Source organism: Babylonia areolata, chromosome 8, assembly GCF_041734735.1.
Source record: "Babylonia areolata isolate BAREFJ2019XMU chromosome 8, ASM4173473v1, whole genome shotgun sequence".
NCBI classification, from domain to species: Eukaryota; Metazoa; Mollusca; class Gastropoda; order Neogastropoda; family Buccinidae; genus Babylonia; species Babylonia areolata.
This window is the reverse complement of record NC_134883.1, coordinates 22,448,252-22,471,077: the sequence shown is the minus strand read 5'-3', so window position 1 is coordinate 22,471,077 and position 22,826 is coordinate 22,448,252. Positions and strand designations below refer to the sequence as shown.

The 22,826-nt window shown below is 43.1% G+C and overlaps 1 protein-coding gene across 6 annotated transcripts in view; it reads right to left on the bottom strand.

Annotated features, from left to right (window-relative positions):
* LOC143284656 (E3 ubiquitin-protein ligase HUWE1-like) overlaps positions 1 to 22,826 on the bottom strand; it is a 108,045-nt gene that overhangs the window by 11,294 nt on the left and 73,925 nt on the right. For 3 of the 6 annotated variants that reach the window (XM_076591557.1, XM_076591559.1, XM_076591558.1), the window contains exons 56-70: positions 21,160 to 21,258; positions 18,592 to 18,796; positions 17,921 to 18,071; positions 14,369 to 14,492; positions 9,983 to 10,221; positions 9,213 to 9,291; positions 8,705 to 8,968; positions 7,621 to 8,026; positions 6,492 to 6,997; positions 6,069 to 6,165; positions 5,372 to 5,574; positions 4,687 to 4,892; positions 4,020 to 4,296; positions 1,901 to 3,331; positions 1,234 to 1,310 (exon numbers count right to left, since the gene is read on the bottom strand). In XM_076591557.1, the coding sequence (XP_076447672.1) occupies positions 1,234 to 1,310; positions 1,901 to 3,331; positions 4,020 to 4,296; positions 4,687 to 4,892; positions 5,372 to 5,574; positions 6,069 to 6,165; positions 6,492 to 6,997; positions 7,621 to 8,026; positions 8,705 to 8,968; positions 9,213 to 9,291; positions 9,983 to 10,221; positions 14,369 to 14,492; positions 17,921 to 18,071; positions 18,592 to 18,796; positions 21,160 to 21,258 (4,364 nt within the window). The remainder of the gene's footprint in view (positions 1 to 1,233; positions 1,311 to 1,900; positions 3,332 to 4,019; positions 4,297 to 4,686; positions 4,893 to 5,371; positions 5,575 to 6,068; positions 6,166 to 6,491; positions 6,998 to 7,620; positions 8,027 to 8,704; positions 8,969 to 9,212; positions 9,292 to 9,982; positions 10,222 to 14,368; positions 14,493 to 17,920; positions 18,072 to 18,591; positions 18,797 to 21,159; positions 21,259 to 22,826) is intronic. The other 3 variants (XM_076591562.1, XM_076591560.1, XM_076591561.1) reach the window with 3 other exon arrangements.

Genomic DNA, 22,826 nt, shown 5'->3' with positions numbered 1-22,826 from the left:
TGCACTCAACCTGTTTAAAAACAAAGGCAGAAAACCAGAGAGTCAAAGCAAATTCTGGGAAGAAAAGTGAATATTGCCACACCAAGTTAAAGCAAATTCTGGAATGACAAGTGAATGTTGCTACACCAAGTTAATGCAAATTCTGGGAAAAAAACAGTGCATGTGCAATACCAAGTTAATAACTGGTCCTTGCACAATGTTCTCACCTATAATTTACCCAAACACCATTTAAAGTCTTAACTCCCGTGAGCAAGGTTTCGGTTGCGCCCCTTTTCTCTGCATTCAAATTTTGTATTACGTGTAGCTGACACATTTTGTACTTTCCAAAGTCAATTCAGGTCTAGATTGGAAGCTGCTAGGCAAATCTCGCTCTCTGCCATAAATGAAGCCAAACCGTAGCTTTATTAGGCTTTTATTTTGAATAAACCTTCACCGACGTCACAGTGTCAGACTCTGGTGAGAAACTGGCTTGATTCAAATCGCCCGCCATTTATAGTCCGGTTCAGGCTTTAAAACATACACATTTTGACCATGCTCTATCAAACTCAAGATATGTATACAATCTGTATAAATGACTGGCTGAAAGACTAACATTTTCATGGACAGTACACAAAACAGCAGCTGAATGCATAACTAGGATGAGATAGGCAAAGAAAGATAAATGTTAAACAAAAAATATGTACAGTTACTCTTTACAGGCACATCATTCAAACTACTGCTGTTTGCATTATCCATCAGCTTGCACACTGATAAATAATGGGCACAAAAAAATAAACCCAGAGACTTCACCAGAGAATTCATATGCCATTAACAGTATCAGACATAAAAATGTTTTTCTTGCTGACACTGCTGTTTCAGTAAGTCAGATATTCTTGTATGGAAAAAAAAAAATCTTCAGGGAAATAAAAGAAATACCACTAAAAAATTAGACCTCTTTTCCACTTGAATATTTTCAAATTACATTATTTTCTAACGATTCTAACTAAACATATATTTCAAATCTGAGATTATAAAAGAAAGCGTAACTTTTCCATGATCTCAAGAAATCCTATTCACTTATTTCTGTGCATGTCTGAGTACATAAAGTGTGAGTGTGACAGTAGCATGCGACTGACCTTGCTATTTTTTCCTCACACCTTGCAAGTGCATCAGTGAGTGAGCAAAGGGTGAGATGGGGGAAGAGAGAAAGAGACAGCAATAAAGAGTAAGAGACTGTGCAAGACAGAACTTTACCTGTACTGCCATTTTCAGTTCCTTCATGAGAATTGGTTCCTCATCCCCACTTCCACTCTCCTCTTGCTCCTTCATATCTGGAATTCCAGTAAACAATGTTTACTCCAAACACAGACAACTGACCTAAAACCTTAAAAATTAAATTCCACGTCAGTCAATAAATCCACCAAGAAGCCACAGCATCTATAGACTGATAGATCACTGTTTTCAAATTCATATAAGGCAATTTTTATTTGACTTACGGAGTAGGCTGTGCACTTACTTCACTTCATTTTCACATAAGTCCCAGCAAACGAACTAATCTAGTTCATTCTGAAGCGAATGAACCTGGTTCAGTGACTGAAAATGCTTTATAAACTCAAGATTCATACAGAAATAGATATCATCCAACATGCACTTCTAACAGATCAACTGTCAACAAGAAAATGATAAATAATAAATATCACAGGTATAATATTTTAATTTCTTGGTTGCAATTTTTGTTTTGTTTTTTGTTTTGTTAACTTGTTCACTTTCCATTAATTATTAATACTTCCACACAAAGACCAACTTTTTCATTTCTGACACAACATATATTCATTATGTGTCAGTATGAGTACACACACACATTTCTTTTCCTTAAGCCCACCAGGAAAATCAAGGAGTAAGGATAAATTGGATTCACTACCTTCTGAAGGTTTGTTCTCAGTGGGGGGAACAGTGCTTTCACTGCCTGGGATAATGGTGGTGGTGGTGGGGGTGGTGTCACTACTTGGTGTGCTGGCTGCGGCTGCAACATCTGGTGCCACTGATAAACACACAGCCGGCGTCACAGATGACACTGCTGTAACCGCTGCTGGTGTGGTTGTGGCAGTTGATGTTGTGACAGTGGTGGTGGTGGTGGAAGTAGTTGTGCTGCTGGCCAGGGTATTGAGGCTAGCATTGTCCTGCACACCTACAGCAATAAGACCCAGCAGACGTAGAAGTCGATCGGTGAGGAGCTGACTGCGGCGCACTACCGGGTGACTAAGCATGGCCATCAACTGGCCCAGTGCCGAAGTTTTATAGTCACTCCCCAATGCCTCTGCCTCTGTCTGCGTGTTCCCCAAACCACTGTGTGCTTTCTGCACCCCTTTCCCACGTCGAGACTGTCCTGCCCCATCCAGCTTCAGCAGCAGAGACCAGAAGTCCGACTCCTGCCGACCTGGGTCCGATGTTGTGGAGGCAGCTGCTGAGCGGTCAGAGCGTGCCAGGCGGGGACTGACAGCACCGCTGGCTGCTGTGTGAGTTTTGGGTCGGGCTCCTCCTGAGGGGGGCACAGAGGGGGTGGTGGATCCCTGATCAGCGTCTCTGTCATCACGAGGCTCACAGGAGGGTGCCTCCCTGACTTTGGGGGTGGGCAGGAAATGGGAAGGAAAGACTTTGGCCAGGGAGATCAAAGTGTCCAGAACGTGACGGCACACTACCGGTGCTGCCTGGGGATGGATGTTAACACTGCTTCCCTGAGGTGTTGACACGCAAGACTTCTTGCCTACGGACACCCGCTGCACTTGAAAGACATTGGCACGACAACCGAGGGCAGCCTCCAGGCTGATGGAGAGCCAGGAACCAGGGCCTCGCATGTTTTCCCCTCGGGACCAACCTGACCCTGAACTACAGATGGGGTCCAGAGGACTGGCCACCACTGCTGGCTGCTGGTGTCCCTTTCGCCCTTTACTGCCTTTCTCTAATGAGGTCACCACCACACTCCCACTCTGCGAAATCCTGGGCATAGTGGGGTCATCCATGTCAGGGTGACACTCAGAGGTCCTCTGCAAGATGGACAGGAGGGCACGCAGGATCCAAGTACGGGTAGGTGCATGATAACACAGATTGCGCAACACACGACACAGCCGGTTCGTATTCAGCTTGGGCTCATCCATGAACAGCAGCACCAGCAGGCACGTCAACGCCTCATGGTCCAGTAAGTGGCGCCCTCTCAGCCGGGCAACAGGCAGACCACTGCTGTTGCTGGACCCTCGGTTCTGACCACTCAGGCCAAAGGTCCAGCGAGAGCGTGGCAGAGTTGGAACCCCAGTTGCTCTGATAGCGTATCGGGTTCCCAGGCGACCATACAGACCTGCAAACATTGCATAACAACATGTACTATTCTGCTAAAAATACAAATTCATATGTGTGTGAGTGTGTTTCTGTACGGATGCATGTAAAGGGACAAAGTGTTCCTGGCAAATAACTCCAGGGGGTGTACAGACAGAGCCAATCAAATGCATACCACAGAGCATTGCTGCAGTCTTGACAGATTAAGTTCATTAACCCATTTTGGATCTCGTAAGACTCACTGCAGGCTTAAATTTGCTGCATAGTCTAAGAATGCAATTTAAGTTTCTTTTTGATGTATTTTATCCAAATGTGCTGTTTAACTTATGGAAAATTAATACTGACATATGATTTATCACTTGTGACAGTAACACAAAATACTATTGTCTCATTTGCACTTTAAAGACATCACTGTACTCCTGTCAATGACATGCTCTGTAAAAACCTAGAGCTGCTTTCGAATCAATAATAATAATATAAAATAAAAAAATCTCCTGGTTTTGCAACTGCACAGTTCGTGTCTATTTGAGATGTGGAATTGGATGGATCGCACACAAGACAACCAGTCCATTTTTTCCCTTCTTTTTAACCATGGTGATTTCTTTCTTTCAAAACATTGTTATTTTCTTCTTTTAAACAAACACAGCAGAAAACACACATAAACTAGCCGGGAAGAGCGATATCCAATTATCCAGCTCTACAACACTCACTGGGGTTGCGGAGAATGGCCGAGAGGGAGGCAGCCCCACCCTGGAACAACCTCTCCTGCATGATGCGCCGGTGGCGATCCTCCAACTCCTGGCGCAGTTCTCGTGCTTCAGCGGCCACATGCTCTGGCAGAGCTGAGATACTGTTGTCATCCAGGTCACAAAGCACAGACTGCCGCAGCTGTGGGGAGAGTGTGTCGATAAAGCTGTAATTGTCCTCTGCTCCTCCACGCTGCTGGGCCTGGATTCGGGCCTGCTCTGCTCTCTGCTGAGCCAACACCTGAGACACATGCATCAAACAGGTCAGAGGCAATATGGTTGGGGGAAGGTGGTCTTGAAGGTGGAACACAGATGGAACCTGAGCAAGGAGAAATGATGTGGAGGTACTGACTGAAAACAGGTAAAACCCATGTACCAGTGGTAGGGTGGGGTTTTCAGCTGTCAGCTGGTAAACAGAAATACCCTTTGTGAAGAAATTTTACTTTTAAAAAAGGATGATAAAACTTAGAATTTATACTTCTGGAACTGGCCACCTACGTATTTTACCCGAGAGACTGGTTTTATCACAGATACCTAAGAATGACTGATTTAGAATTATGTGATCACATTTCTTTCAGACTGTGAGGGGAAATGAGGTGGGGAGTGGGGGTATGCCTGCAGTATGTCTCACCTCCTCCTGAATGTTTGGCGGCAATGCAGCAAGGAATTCTGGGTTGACCTCCATGGCACCAGGTGTTTCAGCTGACTGCTGCTGCTGTTGCTGTGCCCTCTGCTGGATTCGCTGCAGACGCAGCTGGTCGGCAATCACCTCCTGCCTAATGTTCTCTGGCAGTGCTGCCAAAAAGGACGGGTCCACACCTTCTGGCAATTCCTCACCTGCAAAACAGCAGTGAGGTAAAAAAAAAAATGTTATTCAGCTGGCAGAAAACATGTAATGATATGGTACTGGTAATCACCAAATGTTATCGTAGTCAGTTTGAGAATACACATGAAGAGGAAAAGATGTTCACTGCAAACAGCTTTCCAGCTTCTTATTCACAACTCCCGAACATGAAAAACATTTGTAAGCATTTTGTTTGTATCATTTTAATTATAAATTGACTATTGACTTTGTAGTAAACATTTCGTTTATACCATTTCATTTATAAATTGACTATGATTTTGTATCTGGTATGACATGAAAAATATGCATGGCTGGTCTATGCTGTTGCAGCTGAAACTTTTCTAATATTTGTTGAAGCACACACCTGTACACCCACCCACATATACACTTGCATTCATTGCTTCTTCACACTGTCATTTACATCCCTTAAATTTAAGATATGAAACTGAACAAGACATTCCTTCACACTGACCGAACATAGTGAGAGGAGTCCTTGAGGTAGAGGCCCCACTGCCAGAAGCCCCTTCCTGAGGTCCCGTGGTGGCCGATGTGCTGGTGGCTGTGGTGGTGGTGATGGTTGTGGTGATGGTTGCAGATGTAGTCAGTGTGGTAGTGGTGGTGGTTGGAGATGGATCTGCACTGCTGCCACTGCTGCTGGGTGTGGGGGCTGGAGCACTGCCATCAACAGAGTTAAAAAGAATATAGTGAATGGCTGACTGTGAGAAATATGAACAGGACAGAAGGTAAGGAAAGATGAACAGGCGGCAAGCGAATCATGTCTTGGCACTCACAGTCAGGATTTCTTTGGTTATTCTTATTGCTTTCTGTCCCTTTGACAGGATAGTAGTACCCCCTACTGTTTTCACATTGAACCATAATTACAAAATGCCATCTGAAAATGTATGATTCTGATCTCTAAGATTATTTCCAATATACATCCCCTTCGCAGAATAATGCCTCTTTCTACCAATAGCATTTAAATAAAACAAACCATTAGTAAGACCACTAAAAAAAAAAACCCAAAAAAAGAACTGAATTATATAAACCGTAGCATCTAAGTGAAACTAACCTTCAATAAAAACAAAACTAATAATCCTAAGAATCAAATCATGTTGCTGTCGTATCAGACATAACAAGGAGGAATATCTGACCAGTCATCACCAACTCACCTCGTGCTCTGAGACACAACGATGCTGGACAAGTCAAGGCCAGATAGTACAGGCGTGGGTTCTGGAGCGATGGACAGTCCTTCAGGGCTGGATGATGCTGAAAGGCAAAGGCCACAATACATTTCATTTGAACTTTTTTCAAGTCACAAGGGGTAAAGGCAATAAAACACTACAGATTACATGCTGTTTTCTCCATCCCACTCATACTTTCATCTTTTTGTGTATCTTTGAAAAATGGCTCAATCCTTTCACTAGTCTCTCTCTCTTTTTTATTATTAGTCATACCAAAAGCATTACTGTATTCCCTATATCATACACTCAAGCATGACATTCTTCTGTACGACAAAATCATTTTGAAATAATCATCTTTACTCAGACAGACAAGAAATCCATGCTCGCACTTAACTCTTGCCCATCACTCACAAGGAATGGTCCCTGACTGAGAGGGGTCCTGGGCTGCTTCCTGAGAACTCATGTTGCCGATTCCAGGGATGTTCGTGGCCAGGAATGGGTCGTCGAGGGAGGTCTCTCGGCCCAGAGGACCACTGCCCCCAAACGGGAACATGAAAGGGGGAGAATCCTCACTGGGTGCAAGGCCTGACAAGAACTCCTGCAGGTTGAGTATGGGTTGAGGGGAGGTGTAGGATGTTGGAGGGACATTCCCTGATCTGTAAGGGACCGCAGGTGCGTTTCCTGAGCTGTACATTGTAGGAACGGCAGGAGTGTATGCAGCAGGATGTCCTGTGCTGCCCGTGGTGGACGTGTCCATGGCCTGCTGGGGCTGCACTTGCTGGGCCATTGACAACTGCTGTGGTGTCATGGACGTTTGGGGTGCGAGTCGAGGGGCAACAGTTGGGTGGGGCGGAAGGACAGGGCTGGGGTTAGGTGATGGATGCTGCATGACGGAGGGGTCTTGTGATGGAAACCACCTATAAACAAAAAGAAGCACAGCCTGCATACCTGAGGCAAGTAACAAGACAAGCTTAACACTTATCAAAGGAAGTCTTGAAATTTACTTCCCGAAGTGTAATGTTTTCTTGTCTGCTTGAAAATTTTTTTTTTTTATCAACTTGGAAAGAGGTAGCAGGATACAGAATTCAGAATGATTCTAAACTGTATCCCAATCCCTGTTATCTTTTTAAGGGGGAGACAAGGGAGGAGCTGAAACTTGATTTCACCAGGCTTTCTGGTTCAAAACAAAATTTGTAACCAAACACCATCATCCAGGTCTGTGAATTCTGTCAATACTTTCAATATTCTGTATCTTCAATATCAAGAATTGTCAAGATGATGGCTATGACCTACCTGGATCCAGACACCTGTGTGCAGTCTGCCTTCAAAGAAAGCATGAGTTACTTATTCCACTTCTTTTAAAAGGAAGGTAGGTAAATGCTAACTTTTCTGTATCCCCACTTTCCTGTAACTTACTCTATTCCATCTTTTTTTTTTTTTTTAAATAAATCTTTCTGCTCAAAATACAACTAAATGCACAAATTTCCTCCTCCTTTTCCTTTTGAGTACGCGCAAACACACACACAGATATTACCCTGACCTGGCTCCTCCAATGGGATGCTGCATCCAGGGTCTGGGAGGGAACCGATGTGGCACCAAGATGGTGTGCACCTCCTGCTCATCACGTTCCAGCAGCTGTGACATCATGGGTGTCTGAAGGGCAGAGCTGGTGGGCGGAGCCATACCTGAAAGTGCCACCATGCTGGTTGGGGGTGGGGCAAACATCCCAGAGGCAGGAGGCACAACAGTTGAAGGTGGCATGACGCCTGCTGAGGGTGGGGCAACAGCACCTGGGGCAGAAACGCCAAAGGGGGACTCAGACCAGGTAGGATCCGAAGTTAGCAAAGGAGAGCTCATGGGGTGGGACTCCTGGAGGGAGGATGGAGCGGGGGAGGATGTGGACAGAGGTGTGGCAGCCGCCCCCATTCCTAAACCAGAAGCTGTACCTGAACACACAAAACAATCAACATCAGCATAAGCCTCTTGCATGATGCCGCCAATATCTAGCTTCAGAAGCTTCTCTGCTACCTGGCTACCATTTAGTCTTTTTACAGTACCACTGCTAAAACTTTTAATCGATCAAACATGGGGTTAGAACAACACATTTTGGGCAAAACTAAACATCCATATGCAAAGGCATAGGTGTGCACATTCATGTAAACATCTGCCTATGTACACACACAATGTTCTTATGGTTGTAAAAAGTGCACAAATGAACAAGAAGACTCATGCACGACTTTCTTTAGCAAAATACAAATAGCATCTGAGACAACCAAAACAAGAAAACCGTAAACAGCAAAAGCAAATATTGCAAAACTTGCACACAACACCCTTTATCCACTCTCAAATCTCAGGAAGCTGGTCAGGGATACTGAGGGGAGATAACCTACTTCCGGGAGGTTACTGGCCATTGCTACTATCGTTTTCTCTGCATAGGCGGGTAGAAGTTTGCACTGGACAGGAATCAGACCTCTGCTACAGTCTGCACTAGTGGGTCACAGTCAAGTATGTGTAGTTAAATAATGGTTTAAATTTTTCACACACTCGCATGCATGCAATATGATTATTTTATAAACATGAGTACACATAATCAGTACACCACATTAAGTTAAAGACACACAAACCTGACGAGTTGTCTGCGGACACAGCAGGGTTCAACTCTCGTCGCACTGTGAGCATGGTCGGGGGACTGGACGGAAGTGCTGAAGTGGCGGTGGTGGAGAGTGCGGTGGTGGGGGTGCTGAGTGCTGTGGACATGAGGCTGAAGGCTGCAGTGGCAGCAGGGGTAGTGGTGGAGGTGAACATCATGGTGGAGGAGGGACCTGCCTGCAGAGCTTCACTCACCAAACTCCGTGCCAACCTCTCCACTGACGACTGCTCTTCGCCACCTGTCACAATGGGTTCACCATCAATAGGAATGGCAATGCTGACAATCAAATAGGATGCAAAGACCTCTGAACTGTATTAACCACATGTACAGAGAAATTTGCACAGATGTAACACAGCTTGACAAAATAAAGAAAATAAAAAACGCACAAGGTGTTAATGTGGAAACAAAAAAACTAGAACACACACTCAGACATTGTGGCAGTCAGTCAGTTACTACCATGAGGGTTGTGTTGGAACGCTTACCTGTGTCAGGAACACTGGAGGCTGTGATGCTGGCTGGATGCTGCCCCTCTGGCTGGGCCGCACTGACATCTGCCACAGTCTACAACAACACACACACAGTACTGCACAGTGCAAAACTCCCTTCCAGTATCACTTCAAATGGTTGAACAAAGTCACTGCACACATGTGAGTGGATCCCGAGTCAAGTTCAACATTGCTTGGCCCACCCAAGCTGGCAGATGCCTTCTGCAAAAACTGCACCTCTCAGCAAATGACACTGAACCTGGGTTGCCATCAGAAAATAGGAAATAAAGCTAGTGAACATTAGCATTATCTGAAAAAATTTTATTTAACCAAACTCATGAACAGATTCATTTTTTTCCAGTCATTACACATTAACATCTTGCACAATACAGAATTTATGCTATGGTTCGAAATACCAATATCTATTGAGTCATATTTCTGTGTACATCTTGCTGCATGCCTGGTAAGGGCAGGATACTCTGGAATTAAGCACCAGGGAGACCCCATAAAAGAATCCTTTGAGTGGTAAAACCTTTGTATTGTTCTGAAGTATATACCATAAAGACCTCCAGTATCTGTCTAATAGCTGAACAGCAACAGATTGATGTAATTTTGCAAATGCACTGAAAATGCAGTAAGGAAACAAACATTGGTGTAAGAAGTCACCCCTATAGTGGGACCAAAAAAAAAAAAATAAAATAAAAAAAAATAAAAAAAAATAAAAAAAATAAAAAAATATATATATATATAATGAATGGTACACTTACTGTGGTAGTGCCAGCCGGACAAGAACTGATGCTGGATTCCATAGGACTGGATGAGGCCATGCCGCTGCTTGTGGCAGTGGTGGTGGTTGTGGCTGATGCAACAGCAGCCTCATTTGTTGTTTCCTTTGACTTTTCTTTGGCAGAGTTTTCTGCAGCTGCTTTCTTGCGCTTTTCTCGCCATTCAGCCAGCTCTGCATCTCTCTTCTTCACCAAGCAGTCAACCACCTCTGGCTTCACCACTGTAGAAAAAAGTAACAAGGACTGATATTCAGAAAAGTACAAAAACAACAAATAATCCCTGCTTTTACTATTTGGTCATTCCAAACTTTCAGGTCTTTTCTGCTTACCCCAAATGACCAGTTGCCCTGTCTTAACTCTTGAGTGTGGAACTGCTGAATGCACTCAAAAACACTTGGTAAACATGTCAGGGGACATATTCCACACTACCACTTCCCTAAGTATGGTCCTCATGTTGAATCTAACAGGGACAAAAAAAAACAAACACCACAGATGTGACACAGTTGCAGTGCAGGTCTCCTCTGTTGTGTGACCTCATTTTTGCCCGTCGACTCTTCTATGTTGAAGTCGGAATCACTGTGTACCCAAATGGGTATACCCTTTGGACCGAAAAGTTGTCCACCTTTCTGGTTCGACATTCTTATATTCTACTTAACATTTTTGCCCGTCTGCAGTACAAAACATACGTGAAAAAACTACGAAACGGGCAAAAATGTTAATTAGATATATAGAGAATTGTCTACTATAGTTGACGATTTTAAACGAAACTTGGCTCGATTATAAAGGTGTCTAAAAAGGGATGCTTTTTGGGGCGTTCCATGCACCTAGCAAGGGGCTTGGAAAGAATGGGGGATACGCAAAGTGAAGGAGAAAATGTCACGGACGGGCATTTACGTTTTTGCCCGTCTGAATTATTTGTAAACGGTCATGCGCAATTCCGATGGCAAGAGGTAAGCGCGCAAGAGTTGTGCACTTCAGTTCGAAACTGTAAACGGCGGAATGAAGTGCGGCGTCCGGCGGTCGCGCGAGGCTTAAAACGAAAGCGTATGACGACACAAGGGTTTGCGATTGTACTTACCGATACATGATTCCACATGTTTTGCACAGAGCCACACACACACACTTTGACGGAATGAAGTTGTCAGTGTACACGCACCAAACTACGGAATGAAGTCAGTTGTCAATGCCTACACACACAATCCTGGAATGAACTTGTGAGTGTTCACGCACATCATCATCAGTTACACAATGAAACTGTCAGCCCCGGCGACTATTCGGACACACAAACACGGAATGAAGTTGTCACTGTTCACTGACACACAGACACATGCTGAAGGAATGTTGTAATTGTACATGCACGACCTGTCCCTGGTCTGCCGAAGTGGATGTGCACGAAGGGGACGTAGGAAAGAGGTCACTGCTGTGCCACAATCTTGTACCTGAAGTGAAGACGGAATGAACTGCACCGCGCTTCGCGGGAGGATGAAAACCAGAGTGGAGGACTAGACAATGGGTTCGGAACGTAACATGAACAAGTCTGTGCGTATGGGAAGAATGGCCATCTGTTCAGCTAATTATTTTGTCTCCGCGTCCTCAGTTCTCCACGGAAAGCCAGGAGCATACTGACATGCAACACAGGACACAGCACACACGTACGTGACACGTGCTGTCGAGGAAAGAAGGTGCCGTCTAACACACACCACGGGCAATCACGGAATGAAGTTAACACACACACACACACGAGCGCACGCACGCGCGCGAAATCGCTGACTTGAACATTCACTGGCACAGCCGGCGCAAGCATCACGAGAAAGGACCGTCCAGCTGTCCAGTGGAAACGGTTCAAGTTCAGCATGGACACTGACTCGGTCGTTAAAATGCACTTTCCAATTTCGGAATGTTACTTTTCTTCGCAGCACGTTGTTGAGGAAGGTCCCACCAGTCCCGCTCATTTTTAACGTGAAGTCCTCTGCCAGTGCAACGCATTTGAGCACCGCAATACAGGGAATGGAAATCCGAGTGTGTGGATTTCCACGTGTACCCGGTCAGTGCTGTCGGAACCGATACAGCAAGGACGTACAACGAAACAGGCCGAAAGGAACGAACCGGCCCACTACAGGAGACTGCTGTCATCCTGTTTTTCCGTCGTACACACGCGAGTGTTTCATGCAAGCTGTTTTATTCTTTTCATTCAGTCAGTTTTTGCGAATGACGCTGTGCCATCATGTGTGCGTGTTGTGAGGCTGTGCAGGGGTACGCCTGCGCGTATTCAAGTCTCCGAAGTGTGTGTGTGTGAGGGAGGGTGCGGGGGGAGGGTGGTATGGTAAGTGATGGTGTTGTGACACTATGGGGCATATAAGAAAAGACGGAAAGAATCTATTACATTCGTCTAGAATCACACACTTTTAACAGATAAGAAATTAAAGAGAACACACAAGTATTAACATTGCACTCCATTCTGTTTACAAACGTGAAACTGATTTTCACACGATGTTTGTTTCAATATCGATTCATTCCGTTTCATCTCAGTAAGCATACAACACTGCCAAGTGATGCAGTCACAAACACTCAAGTATATTGTTGCAGGAAACCCACGGAGCAGCTGAAAGGCTGGCATCATCACCACCCAAGTTCACTGCCGGGCCGTCACGCCCTGCTCGTGTGGACACCCCCCCACCAGTGAGTGAGTCTATACCGCATATTTCAGGCCACCCATTTCACGAATGACAGATCACGACAGAGTAAAACAAAGACTGGCGAAGAAATCTGGTTTGACATCTTTCACTATTTTCAGAAGGAATAAACGGATGAAAACTTTACATGTGGATCCCTTCTCTCCGCCTTCCATGTGTGAATCTCAAGCAGGTGCCGTTTTGTCAACGGGTGAGATGTTTTCGCTTCTAAACACCATAGTAACGTTTGTGTGTGTGTGTGTGTCATTATGTGTGTCACTCTGCCGGTGTGTGTGTGTGTGTGTGTGTGTGTGTGTGTGACTGTAAGTACATACACATATTGTGTTGTGCAGAAGATCATTACTGGCACTGTCACACCACGAGGGCAGCTTCCCAAACACGCATGACAAGGCCGCCGCCTGATCCCCTGACTGGAGACTGCACTGTGGAACGAGGGCACTGTGACGACACAGGACAGGGACCCTGCTGTGGAGCTGCTTCTCTGACCGGAGCACCCGTTGGGTAACATGTATCCAAGCCGATGTCCCCTTAACGTTCCAGTTCATTCCGTCATAAACGGTGGTCCCAGTAACGCATCAACTGCCAAACCAGTGTTCCTTTAAAACTGCAGTTCATTCCGTCATAAACAGTGGCTCCAGTCACGCACCTGTGATCAAACTTGACCAGTGCCTGCCGTGGAGTGTTTCTGAGGAGACCTAAAAAGGATATATATCCACCGATCGACATTCTCTCCGTAAGTACACAGTAGTTCATGTTAGAATCAGAACCCATCAGTTGTCTCGTCCTCCACTCTGGATTTCATTCTCTCGCGAAGCACGGTACAGTTCATTCCGTCTTCACTTCGAATAACCGGCGATTGCGCACATTGACCGCTTTCGATCGAACTGCTTTATACGTCCCGTATCGCAGATCGGACACCGACAACGTTCCCGTATTCTTTTCGAATTTCTCTTTCACTTTGCAAATTCCCGTTTCTGTTTCAAGCCCCATGCTAGATGCATGGAATGCCCCACAAAGACATCCGTTTTAAGACACGTTTGGACTCGAGACAAGTTTCACTGCAAGTACTGACACAAACTCAAACTTGCGTATACATTCACACTCCCGTCTTAATCGTTTTCATGTATGTTTTGTACAAGAGATGGGCAAAAACGATAATGCCCGTCCGTGAAATTTTTCGCCTTCACTTTGCGTATCCCCCATTCTTTCCAAGCCCCTTGCTAGGTGCATGGAACGCCCCAAAAAGCATCCCTTTTTAGACACCTTTCTAATCGATCCAAGTTTCCTTTAAAATCGTCCGCTGTAGTAGACATTTCTATGTATATCTACTTAACATTTTTGCCTGTTTGGTATTTTTTCACGTATGTTTTGTACTGCTGACGGGCAAAAATGTTAAGTAGAGTATAAGAATGTCGAACCATAAGTGGATACTATGTTACGCTAAAACGGGTATACCCATTCAGGTACACAGCCATTCCGACCTCAACATAGAAGAGTCGACGGGCAAAATTGTTAATATTGATGACTGCTGTGGACTGCCAATGAAGATACTACAACAGGCAAATCTGTATGTGGCTACCACTATATATGGGGAGTGGGGTGGGGGGGCCTCAGTATGAGCAGTGTGGGGGAAATGCCACTGAACTATCAAGGAAAAAAACTACTACTTTCTTACCTGTGGTACAGTCGTGAACACTGTCACCATCGAGGACCCGAGCCTCTTCTGTCCAGCGAGTGAGAGTGGAGGGAATGCTGGACAGGACACCAGAACCCCCGGATACTGCATCAGCATACTGGTCCTGTGCAGTGCATACCTAACGTCATCCTTCAGTTAGCTACACCAATAGCAATACTCTCCAAACATCTAATACACTTTCTATCAGAGACGACCTTATCTCCCACTTTATTCTGTATGTCTGTTGGATGTCTTACTAAATAGATACAAGAACATACACAGACCCTCACCCACTTCCTCCTACACACATACCTATGGCTAGTTGTTTACCCCTTGATCTAAATTCACATGGCATACTCTTTTTTTTTCCAAGCATCTCACTTTGCCATGCCAAGGTTTTCACACTCCTAAATAGGAAACGTATTAAGTGGAGACAAGTATACAAGCTCCTATATTTTGCTATATTTTTCCAACACTCTTCGTCAATTTATCACAAACTTCTTCCCTGCCCATGTACCTTTCCATCTTTTTTTCAATTCCAAAATCCATACACACTTCGTATTTTTTTGTTATGCTTTACCTTCCCAAATCCATATCATACTGTTATATTTCCTGTACTGACAAATTCATACTGAGTTTAAAATATTTAAACAAATAAGGTAAATCAATAATTAGTCACAGGAAATAAATGGAAACAGAAGCCAATGCAATAACTATGTCATAGTGTAAAGCTTCCATTCATGAAGTTGCAAATCTAAAACTACTGAAGCATGGATTATAATTATTAAACAGTGCCATCTTCATGCAGCTTTCACAATTAAAGCATAAGCACAAATACAACCTCCCCTACCCCCCAAAACAACTACTAAGAAAACATCACAAATAAGCAACTACAGCTAAGACACTGATGCAAAGATACAATGGGTACATGCAAAAAAACATAAAAACAACAAATATGATGATACAATTAGTATGTCCACTCCATCTGTTTAATGATAAATATAAAACATTAAGCTGTTGATGTATAACCTTTTCAACTTCCAGTTTGTTGATTATGTATTTGTTTCTGTTGCCACATGTTTTGCAGGATTAAAACAAGTCAACTGAACTCTATAAACAAATATTCTTGTATTCACTGTGATAAATTTGTTTTTGGTTGAACAGATTTGAGCACTGAGCTATTCTGCCAACTGATTTGTGAACTAAGCAGCCTCTACTGATTGGTGTTGCACTGTTCAATGTCCAGGCAATTTTAACCTCTTGCCTGCCAAAGATTTGAACAATTTTGTTATTCCTGTGTGCCCAGCAAAAACTCAGGGATTCAACCTAAGTGCAAAAAAAAACATGTACCACTTCCTAAAATATAAAGATTTCTCCTTGAAATTAAGCATTATGATTGCTCACACATTATACTTCAAGTAGATGATAAGTTGTAAGTAAATGATAAAGATGTTATAATTCCACTGTAAAACTGTTGCTATTGTTTTACATCTTCGTCAGAGAAAATGTCTATAAAATCAAGTAGTTAAAACTTCTCTACATCACAATCCATCCCAGGATTTCCAGTGAAATTTGTTTTCACTGGGTGCCTGTGGCCCAGTATTACACCAGAGCTTGATGAAATAGAAACTGGCCAGCTAGCTGTGTGTTGGCACCCAGCCAACAGATACCGCCCTCCAGTCTACCTCCTGCTGGTGGCGAGCTTGACTGACCACCCCTCTCCTCATCTCCTTTCCAGCTAAACGTGTAGAGTGACAGTGCTTGTGCTGCCAACTGGTTCATGTTCACCATCACTTTAACTTTGGGCCTACTACAGATGCAGACAGATTAGTCTTATGCACAATACTTACATCACTGTTACTTTTCACTTTTGAATCACAAAAGGAGTTGTGGCTTATTATCATAATCTGAATCTGCCCTTGAATCATTACTCTCACCACTACAAGGGCTTTCTTCCCCACTATCCATATCTTTCAGTGTATCCTGAGCCGCTTCTTAGACTGTAAACCTTCGAAAAATGAGCCAAGATCCATCTTTGTTAGTCAACACCATTTAGACCAACCGTGTCTTCAAGTGAGTACGGAATTTCCGATAGAGTCACACGGTGCAAACAGGACAAGTCCAAGGATTATAAACAATCTTCAAACATTCTCTAAGACAAGGAGAAACAAGTAAGTCATTTCTCTTCAACTATCAACTGTTAATTGCTGATGAGAATTGGACAAGAGAGATAGTCCTGTAGGTGTATAACAGTGCGACAAAAGGGATTAAGTCTCATGTCCGAATCAGGCAATGGGTTAAGGTCATATTCTACCACATTTCAACATATTCCAGTCCTTACAACAATCCTGCTCCAGTATCTCATAACATATGCAACAAAGTTTTTAAACGGAAATTGATAAGAAGACAAGATCCTGAATGAAGGGCTGTCAGTCAATGTTCTTTATTCTGGTTAGTTCATCTTGTATTTTAGTTTTGATATACAATGAATACACAAACAGCAAAGTGTCTCATATGATTATTTCAAACCTTTCTTCTTCTATTTTCATTTGCACACAAAAAATTAACATTGCATCACAAAACTTTAAAATAAAATGTAATGTGCTCAAACTGATTTTGCTATTTCTACCACCTGCCATGGACTTTTAAAGATAATGTCTAAACACACCTGCACCTTTTGGGTTTCATTCATTTTCTTTTAAATTCTTGAACTTACGGTTCACTTCAACTGAATAAAGCAAGCATCAGCATTTTTTCTTATCAGTAAGCAAATGAATTTCTTTCATTATGATCTGGATTTTTGGCAACAACCATTTAACAAGAACATGTAAACACACACACATACACATAAGGCAAAAAGCATGCCACAATCATCAGGGAGACTTTTAGAAATTTTTAAATGAAGGCTGGTTACACAATCATATTCAGGTAAGGAAACTGCCATATCACAGTCAAGGAGGCAAGATGAAGTCAACACAACACCTGAAAGACTTCCTCAACTCAGGCTGGCTAAACAGGTCAACATTTTAAATTTCATCTATGGGTCAGCAAACAATGAGGTAACAATGCTTGGCTTTACCTGCAGCTCTCAACTTAGAAGTATATAAAGATGTGCCACAACTGTATCCACAACTAAGTACACACAAAAGACAGCAAGCAATCACATTTCCATCAGAATATTTCAAAAAGGAACTGGCTCACTGACAACACAGAAAGAAATAGTGGACTGTCTTTGTTCACAACATATGTACAGCATAATAAAGGAATCGACAGTGTCTACCAACAACCAACGCAGCCAGTGACAGGGAAATAAGCGCAGGTACATCCCGAAATACAATGCTCAAAACAGGAAAGCATAACAAGCAGGAACATGACAATTCTGTCCATACCCCAAGCAGAATAAACACGCACGACTACACAATATATGCCCAATCAGTGCCAAACAGCAGCAAAAAGATAAAATGTCAGCAAAAGGGAGGGTGTGAAACGAAGGTAAGAAAGGAGACTGGGGGAACAGGAAGAAGAATGACTGAATCAAAGAAAGAGCGCCACCTGAAACAGTTCCTCAAACAAGTCCTCGTCAGGACGGGAAATGATGCGAAGGTCCTCATTGGCTAGGAGGTGTGTGCGCAAGGGAACACTTGCCTGAGGGATGTTGTGAGTCAGCTGCAAAATGTCCGCTGTTGCATTTGGGCCCAGTAACCTGCACAAACAGCAATAACACCTTGCACCCCTGGCAACTTATAAAAAATTGTGTGTGCATACTGGACAAGAGGAATGCGGATACATTACATCAATGAAATACATCAACTGTTTCTTGGCTCTCCCATTCACAAGGAGAAAGAAAAAGTTTCGGTTCAGAGCAGGCTTTTCCCTCTTGCCTCACATGTTTCCAGTACAGAAGATAGAGTTACATGAACAGACACCAGTGCAAGAGTTATTCATCCTGAAAATAACATTTTGGATGAAACAGATTTCTTGTCATTGTATCAAGGCAAACTGTTTTCCTTGTGGATGATCTACAGAGATGCATAATGCATTTCTTTTGTTTTTGTTTTTTAAGTTCAAGATAGTGCCTTATCCACCAACTCTTTCTCAGTATTTCCAGGCACCTACTCTTTCTCAATATTTCCAGAATACATCTATGTCTTTCACACATTCCAAAGATGACTCTGAACAGTATCTAGCTAGTTCACCATACACATCTATCGCTCCAGCCTCACCTCTGCAAAATGACTGGTGGATTGGGACGGGAAGAGCTGCCTGAACTGTGCATGTTGACGTGGAAGGTATGCGTGCTTGGGGTGAAGCGGTATGATGCTCTGTGCCGTGATCGGGGAACTCGGACGTTCATGAGGTTCTCTGACTGGCGAACAAGGAGCGGGTGGGCAGCAGTCACTCCTGATGGGGCTGGTGGCAGGGTGGGCACTGTCAAGGAATACATTTATTCTTAAAGGACACAGTCAAACAATCTTCTTATCCTCAACCTTACTGGAAAAGTGGCACAGATACCTGAATGCTTGAACTCGAAAGTCCATTCCCTGCTCAGTAATTCTAGTGGAGAACATCTGATCATCACAAAAAAAGGTTTTAAGACAGGGAAGAAATACTTTATCCCATGTCATCAAATATGAAATATTCCACATTCTTTCATGGGTGGGAGGAAAATTCACTTGGCTCAGACAGGTTACTTGATGTTGCATGTTCTTGAATGAGACTGAAGATAAAGCTTTGATGATGGTGATTCATTTGCAAGAAGTCAACAATCCACAATGTTTGTTCACTAACTCCTAAGACAACCCTCCTCCAGGCATTGTGCAAGCAAGCTACCATAACAGCTGATAACCCACAAACTCTTTCTCTGCACAAGGAATACTCTCCTGTCAATTACTTAAACCTTTCAAAAATACTCTCTTCTTTACATAGCAAGTAAAACCAATCTGGAATATTTCTCTATAACACACAACATGACAAACATATGCACAGGCTGACACAGATCATTATTTTAATCTTGTTCAAAATACTATGCCACAGAGAATAAAAGATCCTGATCTAACCCTTGGACAAAAAAACCCAAACAAACAAACAAAAAAACAGAGAAGAAAGTAATGGCTAATGTTACCCACAATTCCAACCTATGCAAAAGAGAAGAAAAAAAATGACTAGTCCTATCCACTATTCCAACCAACGCCAACTTGCAACCAACACAAACAGTCTCTTCAGAGGCAACATACTGTAGAGGCACACAGGGCATTAGAGCAAATCATCTTAACTATGTTTTATAACATTTTCAGTGGGGAAAAAGTCAAAACCCGTTTACTGTGGCTTGTATGTGCAGAAAAGCACGACCAAGGTTGAAGGCTTACCTGCAAGTACTGAAAAGAACAAGACAAGATTGCTGGGCATCCACTGCCAAAGAATGTGAGCCATCTCTAAACCTGGAGATATCTGTTGAGATAGAACTCCATGGAAGTCCACACTGACTTTCAGCACACCATGTCAAAAACACTATACACATAACTGAAACAGGTAAAAGCTTTAGACTCAAGCTCAAATGTTTATGACATGCAGCACTTTTTACCTCTTCTGTCCAGCAAGATCTGGCTGACTTCCTGCTATCAGCTCAGAGGTAAAATTTTCTACTGGACATACACAGAGATGATCGTGAACTCAATGCTTCAGGTGAACATGCAAATCTCTGTAGTGAACACAAATCTGTATACACTGCATGGACCTGGGCGGAAAAAACTAATACAAAAAAACAAACAACACACACCTGGCTCGTTCAAACCCTGAATCATGAAACAAACTGCTATGGCATGGACACACTGGATATCCAACTGGAAGGTAGAATGATAAGGAAAACAATCCAAAGCGGAAGGAGCAAGAATGGAAACCCACTCGAAGGTTCGAAGGGGGGCTTTGTGAGGTATTCTAACAGGTCCCAAACATAAGCTCCATGTGAACTTTGCTCTTATTTTCTCCGAGTTCAGCTCTGAAAAGTGGCTCATCAGAAAAGGAACATCCTCTGAGCACTCCTAGAGCTGAGGCAGGAAGGTCTGTGGATGACAGGAAAGCCAGTAAGTTGGTTTAATCTGATTTCATCTGGACTCTGAGGACTGACACAGCAGGCTGCAACTAGGTTTGGCCTCAAATGATAGCATGACAAATTGTAGCATGCCCTCCAAAGTAACTAGTTTGTGATCAAATAGACCTCCATAGGGGACCAGGGACCAAGCATGAGGATGCAGCATTGACAAGCTCCCCTGTGGGATGCCAGAACTCAGCTGGAGAAAGCTGGAACCATGCCTTCGTCTGTAAAGAACAAGAGTGAGCTGATACACTTCTGGGTATCAAGGCTATACAAGGAGCCATCAGAAAGACAGATACCCTCTCTCTCTGTCCTCACAATCACAAAAATATGAGAAATGGACAGAAGGTGCAAGAAAACAGACAGAAGGTGCAAGAAAACAGACTCCACATCGATGGAAGAAGGCATCCGTGAATATAATCCCGAACAGAAAGGTATAGTTATTTCGTTTTGGGGGAGTCAGAATATCAGTGTGAGATGCTTTGGGGATAAACCTTAGCAAGGATTTGATTTGTCTTCTATCCTTGGTGGCATAGCATTTTGAGTGAGACAGGAATCCTGATCTTGTGCAGGCCTGTTGTATACATGTAAAGTAAGTGTGATTCAAATTTACCAGCAATGGAACGAAGATTTTTTTCTCATTCCCAGCTGGTTAAACATACGCACACACTCAACACACACCACATGACAAAGCAATTACCTGAAGCCTCGTTAGCATTGTCTGAATCATGTAAAGAGACTGGAAGCTGGTAGGAACAGACTTGGGCATTATCACTGAAGATGATGTGGCCTCCCCCACCTTTAGAACCAGAATCAAGAAACTGATTATTTATCATTTTGTTCAAACGGAACCAGTCAAGACACTGATCAACAACCTATTCACAAGATGTGCCGCTGCACTGTGAAAATGTTAAAATGCTATTCATATGCCAGATTTCCACAAACACAAAAGTTGGTTGTGTTTTTCCTTTAGGGATTCCAACAAAGATTTTGTTTTGAGAATATTTTGTTCAAACTTTTCATTTAAGGCCTGTAAAGCACCAGCAAAAAATTCCTATAATCTCACTTAAAATGCAGTGCTCACAGCTGGTCAGTTTTTTTGCCTGACCACACCTGCTCTGGCTTCACTGACAGTCTGACATGAGTCAAGGGAACCTATTTCTGGCTGCAAGATATGGGGAAGGAATCTGGTCTGTTGATATCATTTACACTGAGCAGCAGTGTCCCAGTACTACTATCTGCTCTGACACACACACAACTTCTTGTACCACAGTCACAACCCAAGCTCCCATGCCCCTCTCTCTCTCTAGGTGCTGATATGAGAAAAACAAAAACACCATCATGTGTAACAAATTTGCTCATTCTGCTATGCCCATAACTAAAATTTCAAAGGGAACCCCCTCCCCCCACCCCCCTTTTTTTTCTCTTTACTATCCGATTATAAATCGTTAGCAGATTACTTCAAATGAAAAGCTGAATACCGCAAGATAATTTTGTTTTTTCTTTTTTTTTTCTCTGTGTGTTCTTTTTTTCTTCTTGTGGTGTGTGTGTGTGTGTGTGTGTGTGTGTGTGAGGGAGAAAGACCGAGAGAGAGAGAGAGTCCTATATATTACTGATCTGATCAATCTGACTTTTCCTAGTACTCGCCTTGAACTAACTACTTTTTATTTGTTGCTTTGGTCACCCATAGATTATAAGTGGATTTTTCCATTTCAAGTGATGAATGTTGCATTTTGTTATTAATTGACTAAACTACATATTATCTGTCTGTCCCTCCCTCCCTCTCTCTCTCTCTCTCTCTCTCTATCTCACATAAACTCCTCATTCTTTTTCACACAGGCAAAACTGAAATTCCAGACATCAGCAGCCAAATGCCCAGTAATCTTGCCGGTAGGATTACTTTCCTTGTCAGTGCGTTTATTTCTGACTGACAACAGCTGCTAAACTTAGAACCTGCATGAAGCACATATTGACTGGACTGGTCCGCCTCTGTCCCTTTGACTAACAGTGCGAATTTCAAATTTTAAGTAGGCCAACGCAGAATTATTTTCTGAAACTCGCGGAGATTTCAGAGTTATTTTTTCAATTCAGATATTAGAGCTACATAAAAAAACATGTACCTATGCAAACTTAAAGCTGTGTGTGTGGCCTGCCAGTATGCTTACTTCTGTAATGAAAACTTTCCCATTAGAACACGAAAAGGAAAAGCTAAACACACACCTCTTTTTTTCTTCTTTTTTTCAAAGGGCATTTTGCAGATACTTATGGATATTGTGTCAAGAAAGCTGCATTTCCCAATATATTTTCTTTCCAACTTCCTGACATGGTATCACAGCATCACAAACAATACACATTCAAAATCTCTCA